General features: G+C 47.4%; 1 protein-coding gene across 1 annotated transcript in view; it reads left to right on the top strand.

Moving 5' to 3' along the window:
- The window catches only part of FABP3 (fatty acid binding protein 3, muscle and heart), a 14,405-nt gene extending 1,097 nt beyond the window's left edge, over nucleotides 1–13,308 (top strand). The window contains exons 2-4 of the mRNA XM_015411694.1: nucleotides 7,027–7,199; nucleotides 12,753–12,854; nucleotides 13,040–13,308. Of these exons, the coding sequence (XP_015267180.1) occupies nucleotides 7,027–7,199; nucleotides 12,753–12,854; nucleotides 13,040–13,093 (329 nt within the window). The 3' untranslated portion in view covers nucleotides 13,094–13,308. The remainder of the gene's footprint in view (nucleotides 1–7,026; nucleotides 7,200–12,752; nucleotides 12,855–13,039) is intronic.
- The last annotated feature ends 764 nt before the right edge of the window (nucleotides 13,309–14,072 follow it).

The raw sequence follows: 14,072 nt of genomic DNA on the forward strand, positions 1-14,072 counted from the left end.
AGGGGAGGGGAGGGGAGGGGAGCAGCAGCGCCGTCCTCGGGGGCTCCGCCTGGGGCAGCGCCTCCTCCATCCTGCTTGGGTGCGAAGCGCGTCCCTTCGCCAAGCCAGCTCCCCGCCCGGGGACTCTGGCGGCGCCTCGGCTTCTACCCGGGAGAGGGACCGCCCCAGGTTTTCCGCTGCTCTGGGCGAAATCGCGCTGGCGCCTCTCGCTCTCTCGCTCCCCCTTCGCAGAGGAGAAGGAATACATTATGCCATTATGATGATGATGATTACTACTAAGAATTGTCACCCTCAGATGTTTGACTGGTCGAGGGCGTCCTGCAATTCGAGATCTTGGCAAGTTCTTGGGAATGGCAGACCTTGTCTTCCCGGGATTCTTGCTGTTCGAAGCAACCCTGCCTTCTGGGGCTGAGCTGGTGTCGTGTGCTCAGTGCCCAGAAGGTCCAGGTGTTTCTTCGAGGCAATCGCATCACCACCACCATTATTACCCATCATTGCAATTCTTGAGAGCCTCCTAATTAATGGACTTCAGATTCTGGTCCCTCAGCTTGAGTCCTCATGAATTTACAGTAGATTGTATGGCATGTGATTGACCCCTCGTTCTTCTGCCACTTGTTTAGGGAATTTATATGCCACCTCTCCCAAGACCTGCTAGGGGTGGATCACAAGAAAAGAAGGGGAAAATTCCAATGTGGCTTCCTCCCATATTGTCCTGCCCACCAGCTGGGAGGGGAGAGGCTGTGGCTCACTGGCAGAGCAGCTGCTTGACATGCAGAAGGTCCCAGGTTCAATCCCCGGCATCTCCAGTTAAAAAGGACCAGGCAGTAGTTGATGTGAAAGATGCATCCCAAATATGAGGTGCCTCTTCTGAAAGTGCCCTGTCTCTAGTTGCTACTTACTTCTCCAGTTTGGTGTAGTGGTTAAGTGCATGGACTCTAATCTGGAAGAACTGGGTTTGATTCCCCACTCCTCCACTTGCAGCTGCTGGATGACCTTGGGCAAGCCATAGTTCTGACAAGAGCTGTCCTTGAAACGGCAGTTTCTGTCAAGAGCCCCACCTGCCTCACAGGGTGTCTATTGTGGGGAGAGGAAGGGAAAGGAGTTTGTGAGCCGCTCTGAGACTCTGGGTGAAGGGCGGGGTATAAATCCAATCTCTTCTTCTCCGCAGGAGGGGTACAAAAAATAGGGCTTGAGAAGGTAATCTTACCCAGCTAGCTAGACAGTTAGTTGCTCTTTATTTATACTTGGTGGAAGACCTGAATACCTCTTTGGACTTGATTGAAAAGTGGCCTTCAGATTTTAGTAGTTTCACAGTACAAGTTTCCTACTTGTATCTGATGAAGGGAGCTCTCAGCTCTTGACAGCTTGTATCCTGAACATCTTGTTAGTCTCTAAGGTGCTACTGGACTCAAATGAAGACAATTTAATAGGTCAACTTCAAAACGGATTTTATTGCCAGCCCCTGCATCTTATCTTAGGCTGAGCAGTGTTAGAGGTATCATGTCCAGGATGGACCAGAATGCTCTTTCCTCATTTCCATTTTTACTGAATGTCCCTTCTCCCCTTCACGGCTGTGCCCTGGCTGGCCCGTCAGCCTCCTGGTCATGTCCCTTGTAAGGGAGAGTCCACCCAACGCTCCTGCATGGCCTGCAGTTAGCTGAGTTTGGTTAGGCTAAGAGTGAGCAACTAATGGCCTACCACCGGTCACCCATTGAGCTTCCATGGCAGAGGCGGGATTCAAACCATGGTCTCCCAGATCCTAGTCTGACACTCTGAGCAGGACAGACGATGCAGTGCCTTCCTGAGGCTCCTTATGTTCTGTGCTCACGACAACCGTGTGGGGTAGGTTTTGTTGCAAGGTAGGGACGGGCCCACGTCACCCAGTGAGTTTCCTGGCAGAATGGGGATATGAATTCTGGTCTCTGGACCACAACCTCCATCAGCTGCTCCAGGCAGGCCTCTTCTTGCTGGGAATCCCATACCAGGATAGACTTGGGCTGAGAGAAAGGAATTAGAGGGAGGGGTCTACAGGGATGAACTGGGATTGGGGAAGAGTTCACCTCATGGCCTTGCACATCCCTTTTGCTCCTCTTACTTCAGCATGGGGGACGTGGAATGGTATGAAATAGCCCAGTCTGATCACCTCTCAGGGGGTAAGCAAAGTCCGTACTTGGATGGGGGAACCATCAAGGAAGACTGAAGAGGAAGGCAAAGGACAAGCCACCTGTACTTCCCACTCACCTTGAAAGCCCCTGCATGGAGTTGCTATAAGTCAGTTGTGACTTGACAGATAGTGCTGGCAGAAAGCCAATACATGGCGACTCTGTAGAGTTTCCAAGGCAAGAGATGCAAAGAGGTGGTTGGCCATTGCCTGCCAGTGTGTAGCGACCCTGGACTTCCTTGGTGGTCTCCCATCCAAGTCCTCCTAATCGGGGCCAACCCTACTTAGCTTCCAAAATCTGACAAGATCAGGCTAGCCTGGGTCATCCAGACCAGGGATGATCACATGGACACATAATTCAACATGACTAGGGCAGCTTTGTGCTAAAACGCTTTGGCACATCTTGGCTAAAGGGAGGAGCCCCCTAAAATCTCAGCAGTCCAGAGAGTGGCTCAGGTAGCCTCTGGAACTAGACTGGCCCTGGGGCCTGATGGAGCAGCCAGCTGGGCTCCGTTCGCAGGAGGAGACGTGTAGCCAAGGCCTGAGGCCTGGTTTGCTCAACAACGCTGTTTGCAAAACACGTTGGCAGGTGGACCTAGAAGGGTGGGTGAATGCAGGGACTGTGATCCCAGGCTGATAAAAGTGAATCTGCGGCTGGAGGCAAAAAGAGCTTTTGAACCAGTGCTGTAAATGCCTCCCTTTTATTTTTATAGCAATCCTGCTGTGTCTTTACTGCTGAGGAGGGCAAGAATGCCATAGGTGCTGCTGTTCCTGGCAGAGTGAGGCTATAATTGGGCATTTTACCTTTGGAATTCTGCTCATCCTAAATGCACAGAAGTCTCTCTCTCTCCCCTGTGTGTGTGTGTGTGTGTGTGTGTGTGTGTGTAGGAAATGGCAATCCTAACCTCCTTGACAATCTGCTCAAACCTATTTCCAAAGGATACCTTAAGTTCCAGCAAGGGATGCCTCTAAGCACACAGAGAGTATATCTGTGTCAGCAACAGAAGAACTAAAGCCATTCTCACAATACTGAATTTCCGAACTAGAGCTTCTTGCCCAGAGCCTAGAGGCCCAAGGGCCTCCAGCCTGCTAAGAGCTGGCCTGCTTTCTTAGGGCCCAGCTCAGATGCAACAGGGTGTGCCCACTTTGGGGGAGAGAGACAGGAAGGTCTGGCTCACACCCCCGCCTCCACCCCACCCTCCTTGAGGCTCTTTGTCTCCAGCTACTGGTTTTAAGGGTTATGGACCTTCAAGCTGGCTTCAGTCCCAGTGTTTCTGCTCCCGGGGGGGGGGGGGGTGTCCACCAATGGCACCTCCTCCCTGCAATAGTCTCAAGCGATAAAAGGGAACCAGCCACCAGATTAGAGAAAGCTCAGCCCAAAGGAATGCGGCCCAGAGGCTCCTTCCCCTCGCCCCGGCTGCAGTCACCCCACATCCATCCGGCTGCTTGGAGAGCTCTTATCTGCAGCCCACCCTGTGCAAACAGCCAGGCCTTCTAGCAGCAGCCACTCTCTGGTATATGGAGCCACTTGGCTCAAAACTGCTACTCCGCCAGCGCTCTCAGAGTTTTGCTGGGTAGGCCTGACTTTCCCACCTTCTCAAGTGGTGGGGACATAATCCCAAATCCCATCACTATTGCTAAATAGGGAAGGAGCAGATTTGATTCTGCTGGGTGAAGACTCTTATACTGAGCAGACTACCATTTCAGTTCATTCATCCCACCCAGAAGAGTTTTCTATCACCCTGCTGACCCCTGCTAGTTGCAGGGGGGGGGATTGACAGGATTGCAGTACAGTTTGGCCAGAACAATGGATTGCACAACCCCTTCCCCCCATGCAGCTTTTAAACTTTCGCATAGAGCTAGCCCAATAATAGAGGCAAACTATGCATCTGCCTTTCATGGAGGAGTTAACATCTAGACATTCAGTCCAATTTTTGCTTAATTCTTTGCCGTCTCTTGAAAAAGGCAGTTTCTGCGCAACTCTGCTTCAGTATTCGCTCACTCAATGTATGCGGTTTTTAAATATTTACAGACAGCAACGTATATGAATTGCAATACATTATCAGATCAAAAGGGACAGGGCTTGCCCAGTAGGCTATGTATAGCAAGAGCGCCTCAACACACAAGGAGGAAAAACAGAGTGACTAACAAAATCCCTGTGTTCCTTCTCTACTCTCAATGCACGCATTCATACCCATATACTAAAAAGGAGAGTCTTGCAGCACCTTAAGCCCTGCTTAAACAAGTCTGAGGGCAGCATATTCTTCTGTGGGTTTGAATCCAATTCTCGAAAGTGGAGGATTAATCTGTTTGCTTTTGCTGTAACAGGCTTAATGTGGCTACCCGGATACGGAATCTGGACCCACTGTACATTGCCACAAAGGGGGATGGGAAGATATGAAAAACTGGCAAGGAGGAACGGGGAGAGGAAGAGAAGGGCGCAAAGGGCAGGAGTGGCCATTATAGAGAGCTGGCCTGCAACCCTCTTGCAGAGACCTCACGACCCGCTTTTTGGGTCTCAGCCCAGCATTAAACTATCAGGTCAACCTGGTTGAAAGCAGAAGATATTAGTTCATCTCTGCTGCCCAGGCTGTTGCTTAAAGCCCTCAAATTAAGCCTTTGGCCAATCAATCCGCTCCCCCCCCCCCCGTTTTGTTTTCAATTTCACAGAGAGGAAATCCAGAAGGGCTGGAGCATTACAAAATGACCTTAATTCATTTATGGGTGTCTGCTGTTTCTCTTACTGAGACTCCATGCTGCTGAGCCATTTCTCTCCACCAGTTCCCCATCTCCCTTTTTCCCCTCTCCTTTCCAACACCACCACTGGCTGCTCCATCTTGAAAGCTCCCCTAAATTACCTGTGCCTTAATGGCTGCAACACACGCATTTCTTCTTTATTGGCTCTTAAGGATAGTCAAATGCTCCGCATTTGGGAATGACTGTTCATCAGGGCAGGATTACACTTTTCTGGACTGCCTGTGTGGCTGGAAATAAGCGGGAGTCAGGAGCAGAAGTGCTATTTTCAGCAGGGGATCAGCGCACAGTTTGTGTTTAGAAACTGGGGGGTGGATTTCTTTTCTCTTTTTTAAAGGATGACCCATAGGCAATATGATAATAATTCAAGAAGACAAAAAATATTTTAATGAACCTACTATGTGGCGTTAACAAGTATATCATTATACAAGCACAGAGCTAGACTGTTTGTAGAGGAGGTAGGTAATACGACACTCATTGCAGGCGAAAATTTACTGTGAGCCATCTTTCTGATCCCCAGTGATATCCAACTCTGGCTAAAGATCTTAAGCTTAATTGCTTTTTGCTGGCATGCAAGGGTTGCCAGTCTCCAGGGGGGACCTGGGGATTGCCCAGAATTACAGCTCATCTCCAGACTACCGAGATCCCCTGGAGAAAATGGCTGCTCTGGAAGGTGGACTCTATGGCATTGTGCCCCTGTCCTCCTCAAGCTCCACCCCCAAATCTCCAGGGGTTTCCCAGCCTGAAGCTGGAAACCCTACTTCTGATGACCTTTCCTTCCCTGACAGAACAGCCAACACGAGAGCCATGTGTCAGGTCACTGTAGGGGGGGGGTTATGGGAAGTCAAACGAAGGAGGTTTGTTTTTATTTTTCAACAAATGCTTTTCCTACAATGCCAGTCTATCCCAACCTTCTTCCAAGGAACTTGGAGCAATGTTCCTTCTCTCCCCTCCCCCCCACACTTTATCCCTATAATATTGTGAGGTACCGGTAGGTCAGGCTGAAGTAAAGTGACTGGCCCCAGTTCATCTGGTGAGGGCATTTGATCCAGCACTCTGTTTTCTACACCACAGTGGCATGCAAGCCACCCCCCCCCCCAGGGGTGGCCTGGGAGGAAAAAAATGGCCCCGTGGAAAAGGTACCATCCCTAGGCCCTCCCCCCCCCCAAAAAAAAGGAGGAAGGGGAAAAGTCAGCCCTGCACGGTTTGGCTGGGTGCTGTGTGGCTTCTTCCCCACTGGGCATGGGGCTCAGACTGCTGGCTTTTAGCGGCAGCAGCTGCCACCCACCTAGCAGAGCGCCTGGGCCACCCCTCGCTGGGAACCGGGGACAATCTGGTTGAGGGGCAGCCCCTAGGCTATCAGTCCACTAGAATTTTTCCTGGTGGTCTTAGTGGCCAATCCGCTCCTGCTCCTCCTTAATATCCAGACAAGCATCCATATTAATTTGGGGGAGGGGGGTAAGTGTTGAAAGAAGACGGGAAATGGAGAGTGGTGAGTCTAAGGGCTTTTCTGCAATCCTTTACGTTGCTTCGATGCAGGCAGAATTAGTGGGTCTATATGGTTTCTTCAAAGGCTTCCAGATGAGAGCGAGCCATGGGGGAGGGGTGCATTCGCTCTCTCTCCTGCTCTCCCACAGCAAGAGGAAAGCAGCGTGGCCCCAACCATGAGCCGCTGTTAGAAACTCTGCTCCAAGTGCCTACCGCCTTTGATCCAGCACTCTGCATGCAGACGTGTTGGGAAGGACACCAGAAGGACACTCTCGCCCAGCATACCTTCCCTCCCAGCAGGAACACCAAGCAAGGGAAAGATTAAGTCTGGCTTCCACTGCAGGTTAATGCCTGTTGGCCACTCCCCACCATCCTGGCATTGCCAAATTGATCCACCCTCCACTGCCATTCCTGTGTTCTTTTTCAGTTTGTAAGCCTAAGAGTTCAGGACAGGGATCTTGTTTTGATGTTCAGTGCCTGTCCCCAGTCTTTATGAACTCAACTGTCATTTACTGTACTTCATTTAAGTAGGTTTGGAGTAATCAATACTATACAGCCCCTCCCCCAAATATTTAAGTTTTTAAACTGCTTATTTCTGGTCTCTTTGCCCCCCCCCCCCACAGCTGTGGGCTTTGCCACAAGGCAGATCGCAAACATGACCAAACCCTCCGCTGTGATTACTGTTGATGGGGACAAGGTAACGCTCAAGACTCAGAGCACTTTCAAGACCACAGAGATCAGCTTCATACTGGGAGAAGAATTTGATGAGACCACTGCGGATGACAGGCACGCCAAGGTAAGGCTCAGCCCATGCAGCATCTCTTGGCCAGCCAGTCAGAAGATGCCATTTGGGCAAGGCAAGGGGAGTGCCTAGTTCTGGCTTGCCCTGACCCGGATGGCCCAGGCTAGCCCGATCTCATCAGATTTTGGAAGCTAAGCAGGGCCAGCCCTGGTTAGGACTTGGATGAGAGACCACCAAGGAAGTCCAAGGTTGCTAGGCAGAGGCAGGCAATGGCAAACCACCTCTGTCTCTTGCCCTAAAAACCCTACAGGGTCACCATAAGTTGGCTACAACTCAACGATACTTCACACACCCACAGAGCTCAGGCTTGTGATTAGCCACTAGCTTGGATGCTTGCAAAGGATTAAAAATAGTAGCAGGCAAATTTTCTTCTAAGACTTGAATGCCAGGGCTATATTCCGAAATCCTGCGGTTTCATTTCAGGTAACCATACTTTGTCTTTACAACTTCTTGACAAAGATGGGGGTAGGAATGAAATGCATGAGCAAACTTGGCCGTAAGCTGAATTGTAGATGCTGAAGATTTCTCTCTTCCACTCTTGAAACTCAGCATAGTGCTAAGGGGATGGTTTCTTTTCTGTGTTCTGGGAAGTGCAAAAAGGAATGCTGGGGACAGAGTGAAATGTAGAAGAGAAGCACAGAGAAGAAATTCTGCCAAGAGAAGAAAGGGATGGGCACCGTTTGCTCAGTTCTCACTTAAAAGGCTTGGCTACTTTATCGTGAAACCTCAACTAAGAGGAAACTTCATGAGGATCATGAAAGAAAAATCCCACTGCTTTGGAACACACAAGCTCTTATCTGCATTTCCTCTAACAAGGAGATAGATAGATAGATAGATAGATAGATAGATAGATAGATAGATAGATAGATAGATAGATAGATAGATAGATAGATAGATAGATAGATATAGATATCAGTTTTGCCTGCCTCATGGGAACAAATTTGTTCAGTGTACTGGATTTTGCTTTGGAATGGGTCTGCCCTATGAAACCAAGGCTTTTTTCCATTTGGAGATTTTTCTCCCACATGGAATGCAGGAAGCGCCTGATTTAAATGCATTGCTACAGCTCAGCGGACTGAAATCAGACCAACCGATAAGAGCATAAATGGTATCATGTGAACAGCAGACCACACCTACCTTGAGAGAGGTTAGGGGAAGACATAAAACAATGGCAAAGTGCCAGATCATTTCTCGATATTTCAGCCAGCTCCTTGTGTGGGCAAGAGGCAAAGTTTCTTTCTCTGAGAATACGTGAAACTTAATGTGTGTGTTAAGTAACTTCCAACTTATGGGGACCCTATGAGTTAATGTCCTTCAAAATGTCCTATCATTGCCTTCCTTGATAGTGTCAATCCATCTCATGTTGGGTCTTCCTCTTTTCCTGCAAGCTTCGACTTTTCCTTGCATTATTGTCTTTTCCAGGGACTCTTGTCTTTTCATGATGTGACCAAAGTACGATAGCCTCAGTTTAGTCATTTTACCTTCTAGGGAGAGTCCAGGCTTGCTTAAATCTGTGGTTGTTGTTGTTATGCTGCCCTTCCCTGCAAGCAGGGCTCAGGGTGGGTTACAATAAAATTCAATACAACAACACACTACAGAATACAAGACTACCAAAATTAAAAACCAACAATAAATAACAATTAACACATAAGATAATCAGCTCAGGATGGCAGAAAATAGTTTTAAGGATAAAATTTTCACAGGCACCCTGGGGGGAATACGGGGAGTTGGTGGGTGGGGGTATGAGAGTGCCAGACCCCTGGCTGTACTGTTGCTGTCCTCAACTGAATGCCTGGTGGGACATCTCTGCCTTGCAAGCCCTGCAGAAAAGTAATAGATCCCAGCAGGGCGCAGATGTTCTCCGGCAGAGCATTCCACCAGGTGGGGCCAGGGCCGAAGAAGCCCTGGCCCTGGTTGAGGACAGCTGGATCTCTCTTGGACCAGGGACTACCAAAAGGTTCTTATTTCCCGAGTGTAGCGCTCGTCTGGGGGCATACTGAGAGGTAGTCACGAAGATATGTGGGTCCCTGGTCACTAAGGAACCCACTTTTTTGGGGTTTTTTGGAACATAAACTTAATACTGGATAGGACTTCTTGATAGGAGAGTAATCTACATCTACTGTTATCAGATCTTAGGCCAATTCCACTTTACTAGCTTTATTTTTTATAATCTTGCAGGAAGGAAGTTATGGTACTAGGTGGTTCAAAATGATAGGATGGAATACAGAAGCATTGTGATAATTCATTTGATAAAAGCTTATAATAAAAACTCATGTTTCCATCAGTCTAGAGCTGTGATTCATGGAAAAGGAAGACTATCCATTGGGATTCAGCCTGTCAAGAATAGATTGTGATGTTGCCAATAAAAACATTAGGACCAGAGTTGCAAGCTTTAGTCAAATGGTGGGGGTGAGAATGAAGGGCCTCCATATTTCTTAAGCAAGGAGCTGGACCTCAGTGGCAGGACAACTGCTTCGCACACGGAAGGTTTCAGGTTCAATTCCTGGCATCTCTGGTCAACAAGGTCGGGTAGCAGGAGTTGGAAAGGAGCTTTCTCTGTCTGAGAGAATGTCGAGGAAAATGAAAATATAGCATGACTTGGCATAGGGCAGGTTCAGGCATTCCTGTTAGTTAGTCTGGCATATTAACACCAGTGGATCTTGTTTTACTAAGTTACTGGATACTTTCCGCTTTATTCTCACAGACATACCTTTGTCCACCAACATACACATTTATTTAGATTGGTTAAAAACACCAACAATTAAAAATCTATTAAAAATGCCTCTGCAGAGCCTATCAAAAGGCTCGGGAGCTCCCGAGCCTTTTGATAGGCTCTGCAGAGGCATTTTTAATAGATTGACTTTCCACAGGAAGGATGTGTGTCTCTGTGTGAACTGCAGCGACATGTAAAGGACAAGCTGGGCACTTGACCTTCAGAGGATATAATTTGCCTGGCCACCAGCCAGAGGGTAAACAACAGTGAGAGCAACATGACCTGCAGCCTGCAATGAGTCTGGCTCCAAAGCTGCAGGGGAATGACGGAGCATCCCCATCCATTGGGCCCAGTCAATGAGGGTCAGCCTCGTGGCTTGATACGGCTCCTGGGGGGACCGCCTACAACAGCTAGTTGCCAATCTAGTGGCAAGAGAGCTGCAGTGAAAACATCCAGCCCACTAAGCAGTCTGGGTTGTGGCACTAGCTTATCACTCCACCCCCTCCCTTCATGTCCTCACCTGCCTGTGACAGTCCTCTAGCTGTCAACTTTTGGCTGTCCCTCCTGCATCAGATTACTTAGCCTGGGCCCTGAGCTAGATAGCCCAGGCAAGCCCAATCTCATCAGATCTCGGAAGCTAAGCAGGCTCGACTCTGGCAAGTACTTGGATGAGAGACCTCCTTTGAATACCAGAGGCGGGAGGACAGGGGCAGGCTTTATTCAGCCACCTCTGAGTATCCTCCAGGCCCCCGGTAGGGGTCAGTCACCAGAGGTCGCCATGACTTCCAGGTGCATGCACACACACTCACATATATGTAAAAGATTACCTAGCCTGGCATCTACTACAGCCTGCTCCTTTCCAAGAGTGGCTTTCACTTTGTGGAAGGAGTTCACTATGGAGCTGTTATTTTTTTTGGGGGGGTGCCAAAATGCTGTTTTATTTGCCATGGCTTTTAATGGGGTTTCAGTTGCTGGGATTTTGGGGGAGGGAGTGTGTAGATTGTTATTATGGATGGCAACTGAATCTATCACTAAGTACTGAGTTTGGGATATAACCCCAGAGTAGAGACGTGGTCGAATCTTACCCCCTCTGCCTCAGTTCATAATTTGATGCAGCCCTCTTGAGATTCCATTCAGGCTCAGCAATGAGCCTTGGACATCTGTGTGTGCGTGTCTGTGTGTGTGTCCAGGGCTCAAAAACGGAAGACCTCCATAATTCTGAGAAACCATCGTTTACTTAGAAACTTTCAACTTCCACTGTGAGCCCAGGAAAAAGGGAAGGGCATGAGCCACAAGGGAAATGTGACATCTAAGTATTTTTAATAAATGACTTCCAATGCTCCTATAACAGCAAGTTGTAAGGCACAGCTAAATTGTTCTCTCTTTGGGAAGCTGGAATTATATTTTTCATAGGACTGTCAACTGACAGGATTTTTCAGCTCCTGCCTTAATAGTTTAACTGAATTTTAAACCAATTTCAGCACTTCTGAAACCTCTGCAGAGGCCAAGCCCTCAGCTGCAATACCTTTTTGGAAAAAAAGTATTGGATAACTTACAATTTACTTGCCACCTACAGTTTAAAGGAAAGATTACCTGTAATATCTTTCAGTTCCGTTACAGTAACACAAGAGAACCCAAAACAGTCTCAAAGAATCAAATTGTGTCTTTGATTTGACCCTCAATCAGTTAAAGTGCCACTTGTTTGATCTACTGGTTAGTGCTTGCAGCCCTGTTTTCCACAACTCCTGAAGTCCTGTGGTCCCAGCATATGGGCCAAGACCCAGTTTGAGACCAAAGCAACCAATTACAGTGGCTCTGGGAAATGCTGCATCCTCTCAAGTGGCACCAGTTTCCGAGTGAGAGCTTTAGAATATTCTCGGAATTAAATCAGTGCAGCAGCTGCACCCACATGTTGAGAGCATGCAAAGAGACCACAAAAAGAACAGATTTATCCACTCCTCCTTCATTCTAGTTTGGCAATGGTTTGCTGTTTCCAAATCTGTGAAAGTACAGGTTGGTTACGGGGAGGATGCTGCATGAAAATATCAGGAAGTGTATCTATAGGTGAGCCAAGAACTCTGCAATTGCTGCCTTGCTTTAGGGATTTAAAACAGGTCAGCTTTTAATAAAGGCAGATTGTAAGGATGGAGTGGATTTTGGAGAAGCACTTGGGAGGATCTCCGTTCCTGCAAAGTCTGATCTTTCAATATTTATTTAGCCAGCTAAGTACCTAAAACAGAAGCTGGCATTGCAAAAGGCAACGTTATCTTGAAACCCGTATGTGTTGCAAGGAATGCATTTATTGCTGCTCTCATGAGCAGCCACTTCCTTGAACTTTAAGATCAGAAGCATTTGTTCATCTGCCTCAAAGAACACATTGAACTTAGGGGTTTTAAATAGCCACTTGCTTGATGTGCCTGGAGACAAATATAAATTTCCTTCTGAGGTCCAGGTGGAAACAGAGAGCTTGTTCTTTTTCTTTCAAGTGCCAGTGTGCGATAAAATGACTATGATAAGTATGGATGAGCTCAGGCTAGCCCAATCTTGTCAGATCTCAGCAGCTAAGCAGGGTCAGGCCTTGGATAGGAAACCACCAAGGGAAGTCTAGGATTTCTATGCAGAGGCAGGCAATAGCAAGCCACCTCTGTTTCTCTATTTTCTTCAAAACCCTATGGGGGTCACCAAAAGTCAGCTGCAACCTGACAGCAAAAAAACCCCAGTACAGATGGACAGGAAGACTAATGACTTTGAGCTTACCTGCCAGGTTGATTTAGATTCTTTGTGTATAAACCACTGGCCCTGTGACTACAGTCTGATTTTCTCTCTTTCTCCAGTCCATTGTGACATTAGAAGACGGAAAACTTGTTCACGTGCAGAAATGGGATGGAAAGGAGACAACACTAGTCCGGGAACTGAAGGATGAAAAACTAATTTTGGTAAGAAGGTCAAAGTACATCTCTGTTAACAAAAACCTGTCGCCTACGAGAAAAGTGCCTAGGGGGGTAGTTTCTAATGAACTTTTTAAAAGGGGTCCACCTCAGGTATATGAAAACATACCTGGCAAACAGGCTTTTAAAAGTTAAACGTGAATTTTGAAACCATTTTTGTTTATATTTTTCAGACTCTGACCATGGGTGACGTAGTCTGCACTCGTATTTACCAGAAAGCGCAGTAACAGCTTCCACCTGCTTTCAACCACCAGTCATTGAATGCCAACCTCATTGCCAAATTGCCTACATTTTTTTTGTCCAGTGTTTTGTATAGTTATTGGAGTTTTGAACCCATTTGGTATCTGACTCTCCTCACAACTACCTATCAAACCAATCCTGTTTTTTTTTCTTGCTTTTAAAAAAAATTAATACTGGGGGGAGAAACACAGTGGAGAATAATAAACTGAAGTTGTTATGTAATGGCATCTGGGTGTTCGTGTGCATTTCACTGGTGTTGTGTTTGGGATCATGGGCAGTATAATATCAACCTTATTCATACCTCACACTTGTCAGAAGGCTCGATAGTAATGGTACCAGACAGCTTTGTAGTTAAGACATGCTGAACTCTTAAATCTGCATTCTTGGAAGAAGGCTTTCTAGACAGGAGGGAGGGAAAGGCAGCCTTTGCCCTTCTGCTCCCCCCAACACTGCCACTATGTGTTTCTATTGCTAACAGGAATCAAGGCACTTTCTGGAAAGCCCAAACTATAGGAAGAGGAGGAGAGTTTGGAGGCAGCCACGGAGAAGCATGGGGAAGGGGGGGGGAAGAGAGAGAACACTGCCATTCTGAAAGGCTGGGGTTTTGTTTTTTTAAGAAAAGAAACAAACTAGGTAAGCAGAGAAAGAGAAAGGAGGTAGCTATTTAAATTCTTCAATAGATGTGCCTGTAACTATATGAGTTAATTATGTGGGTGAGTGGGGGAAAAATAAGAGGATGGATGTTATGAAAATCCATTTTTTTTAATCAAAGCAACTCAGAGCTGGGAACTGAAAAAGTATGGGATGAAAAGAAGAGTACTTGGGAATTGATATTGCCATAGGAGAAGGAATTCAATGTATTTTCATTGCCAGTGTGATGTAGTGGTTAAGAGCAAAGGACTCTAATCCGAGAGAACAGGGTTTGATTCCCCACTCCTCCACATGCAGTCAAGCTGGGTAACCTTG

The sequence above is a fragment of the Gekko japonicus genome, unplaced genomic scaffold (genome assembly GCF_001447785.1).
Source record: "Gekko japonicus isolate JY-2015 unplaced genomic scaffold, Gekko_japonicus_V1.1 scaffold112, whole genome shotgun sequence".
Lineage (NCBI taxonomy): Eukaryota > Metazoa > Chordata > Lepidosauria > Squamata > Gekkonidae > Gekko > Gekko japonicus.